The sequence below is a fragment of the Hippocampus comes genome, unplaced genomic scaffold (genome assembly GCF_001891065.2).
Source record: "Hippocampus comes isolate QL1 unplaced genomic scaffold, H_comes_QL1_v1.1 scaffold157, whole genome shotgun sequence".
Classification (NCBI taxonomy): Eukaryota; Metazoa; Chordata; class Actinopteri; order Syngnathiformes; family Syngnathidae; genus Hippocampus; species Hippocampus comes.
Window position 1 is genome coordinate 500,965 of NW_017805149.1, and position 3,404 is coordinate 504,368.

General features: G+C 45.7%; 1 protein-coding gene across 1 annotated transcript; it reads right to left on the reverse strand.

Moving 5' to 3' along the window:
* Nucleotides 1–654: 654 nt before the first annotated feature.
* Nucleotides 655–1,972, reverse strand: LOC109514736 (transcription factor HES-5-like). Its single transcript, XM_019868090.1, has 2 exons — nucleotides 1,668–1,972; nucleotides 655–1,563 (listed from the first exon to the last, which is right to left on the reverse strand). The coding sequence occupies exons 1-2, from the start codon at nucleotides 1,722–1,724 to the stop codon at nucleotides 1,138–1,140; spliced, it is 483 nt and encodes a 160-aa protein (XP_019723649.1). The 5' UTR covers nucleotides 1,725–1,972; the 3' UTR covers nucleotides 655–1,137.
* Between the last annotated feature and the right edge of the window lie 1,432 nt (nucleotides 1,973–3,404).

The following is a 3,404-nucleotide window of genomic DNA, read 5'->3' on the forward strand; positions in this document are numbered from 1 at the left end:
TAATTTGGGAAGCAGGCTGCAGCGGCATAATGAACAGCACTTGACTGCGTATTGGAAGCAGCTCACATTCATCCAAGTTAATGATCCCGATTTAGCCTCTCTTGTTTTTTAGGAAGAAGTTTCAACCCTCCCACATTTTCGACTGACGGCAGTAATGATCCTGTTTCAATTCTTCCAAACTCCTTGAATAGGCTCCAGCTCACCTGGGACACTAATATGGAGAAGCGTGACACAAAATGGATGGGTGGGGTAATTTGAGCCATCACATGTGCAACCATGAGATATTTGACAAATAATGTACTGATACAGTCCACTTTTTTTTGCATTGGAGGAGAATACTGTAATTGCTTTGTGTTCAACTAAACGGGCCCAGATTTCACACCGCGATTGTAAATTTGAGAGTAAATTTGAGACAAGATCATAAGTATTTCAATACCTTTTGTGACATTTTTGCTTCGTGATGTGCTGAGACATTTTTTTTTCTCATGCAAAATATGTGACCTGGCAAAATAAATATTGGGAAGCGTTCATACCATGCATAACATAATCCAATAATTACCCAGGAATCTGCTTTCATATAATTTCCAGTGTTTCCTTGATCAAAATGTGCCACAAATGCATGACACTGTCTGGAATAAACACATGAAGAATATGTCGGATTTGCAAAACTTCATCTGAAGCTTTTTCTTTATTTTCTTCTCAGGGAAGCACACATGGTTCCTTTTCAAAAGGCTTTCAAAGTAGCACTTGACGTCCATTTTGAACAATAACCGTTGACACTGCCACGAAAATGTGGCGTCAAACATCAGGCTACACATAGTGACAGTAAGTGTTCAATCAAAATAGGATTTACAGCGCGAGTGTATCCATAGGATGCATTGCAGGGCGCTTAAGTAATACACGGTATCAAAGACAAACAATTCTTGAATAAATCGTCACCCAAATCAGGTGTGATGTCACAGTTCATGCACACAAACACGGTCACATGGTGACCACGCGTCGTTCAGTAAAACCTGACCCATATCAAATCCTCCCAAAGGAATACTGCCACACGGCGGCTATCTGGTCACACGGTGACCCAAAAGAACTCGACTTCATCAGTCTTTAATTTGTGGCTTGCGGTCCTCCTTTCGGCATCTACCAGGGCCTCCACAGGGCCGCGCCGGCATGGCCGGCGCCCTTCCCGGAGCTGAGGGGTGAGGCCGGGGGTGACGGTGTGCTTTGAGGACCTCTGTTGTTCCCGCAAGACGCTTGCAGGTCCTGGAAGTGTACCAGCATCCGCTTCTGGGCCGGGCTCTGGACCTTGCAGTGGGACAAGAAGCTGACGGCCTGTTGAACGCAGTGTGCGTAACCGTTGGAGGAGGAGCAGAAGGTGGAGGAAGAGGGCGGCCGCCGCTGCTGCCAGCTCCTCAGGTAGCACACGGCCATCTCCAGGATGTCGGCCTTCTCCTGCTTGGAGTCGGGCTGCTGTCGGAGGAACTCGGGGCCCAGCAGGGACTTGAGCTGCTCGATGCTGGTGTTGATGCGGTCTCGCCGCAGTTTCTCCACCAGTGGCTTTCTCAGCTGAAAGAGAGAGAGCAGAAATATTGAGTCCACTGGCATCACTGAATTTTTTTTTTTTTTTCAGCAACACGCGCGTCATTTCCAGAGGGCCCACCGGGTTTTACCTTGTGAGCCGAAGTCTCCTTGGAAAAATGACTCGGTCCATAAACTGCAGGAGCCATGCTCGCGGGTCCGCTCGTTCTCCCAAGTGTGAGCTGCCTTCCTCTGTGCCTCCTTCCTGTATTTATACGCGCCAATCTCCATATGAATGTGTGGGTCTCGGGCTCGGCCGAGGTTCTCACACTCTCCCGAGCCAATGGGAAGGCCGGGAAGGGCTCCGAAGAACGCAGGGCCGCCACATGCTCAATGAAGTGTTTATGGCCCCGGGGACAATGGAGCGTGTCTCCGGGGAGCAGGTGGAGGGATAGACTGGGAGAGAGGTTAAAAGTGATCAAAATGAAAGACATATATGGATAATTGGTATATGGCTGTGGTTCTCAAACTTTTTTACATAAGGTTGACAAAAAAAAAAAAAAAAAAAAACTTAGCTCTTCTTCTATTTGTTAAGTGCAGTCATAAAAAAAAAAAAAAAAATCGTCATCATTTTTCAAATAAGAGCCTCGATCAAATCTTTGAGATTTCACTTGATGGTTTAAAAAAAAACAAGATTCAGTTTCGATGACAAGAAATTTGCTTTGGATTCGTCACTTGTAGGCTCGGGACTTGGATTGGTAATCAATACAGACGCGATAGAGAAACGGGCCAATAATATCACTGCTTGACATGATTAGTCTTATGAATCCGAATGATCTCTTGACAAGGATCCAATACTGCAAGTGAAGACGGCATTGATTAGGTGACTTGACAGGATTTGATTTGCTTGACACTCGCAAATGTCGGACCTTTCAGTAATCATCTCCATGCACGTTTTGAATTTCTTTTGTTGTTTTCTGCCTTTTAGCTTATACATGTTCAGTTTCATTTTTAATTTGCAAATAACCATTTGGCCACCACAAGTGACCTATCTTTATTTCAATTTTAATTATAGCCGTTGTACAAAGGGAGGGGAAATGTATCCGTTGTACAATTTCATTCTTTGCTGATGATTTTGGGGGTTATTGCAGATTGAAATGCACAAACTACAGCATTGAGCAAATGTCATATTTGCCGCCATTTGTCGGCGGACATCAACACCAAATTTGCGTGAGTACAGCGCACACTGACTGAAATGTGTCAGTGGGTCCCTTTGAAGCTCTGCGTGTGAGTGAGTGAGTGAGTGAGTGTGCGTGTGTGTGCGCTTCACAGTAGACGTCAACGTGTAGACCAGACATGGGCAAACTACGGCCCGCGGGCCGGATCCGGCCCGTTGGTTTTTTTAATCCGGCCCGCCGAAGGTTGGTACAGTACACAATTGAGGTTCGATGTAAATTATTGCATTCATTTCATTTGGACTTGTAATACAGGCATTTAAACGCCAGGTGGCGCAGTTACTTGAAGTCGCAGAGCACAAGGAGGGAGGGGGAGACGATACGGAAGCCCGGAATAGCACTAACTCAAGTAAGTCGCGCTCGATACGACGAAATAGATGTATCCCCACCGCTATTTTCTGTCATTGGATCCCAAACGGCGACATGCAAGCGACTCTTTGTTGCAGTGAGTTTTACTGGAATTGCGAACATTTTTACATCCTTTATTAGAGCATGGCATCCAAACAAAGAGGAGCGGTAATGTCCGCGGAAGAGAAAATGAAGTGTATCTCATTAAACAAAGTAGGTTACGAAGTACGAAACATTCAGGAGACGCTTGGAGTCTGGAAGACTCAAAGCTACGAGACTTTGTAAAACGAGGAAGCGATTCTTGCT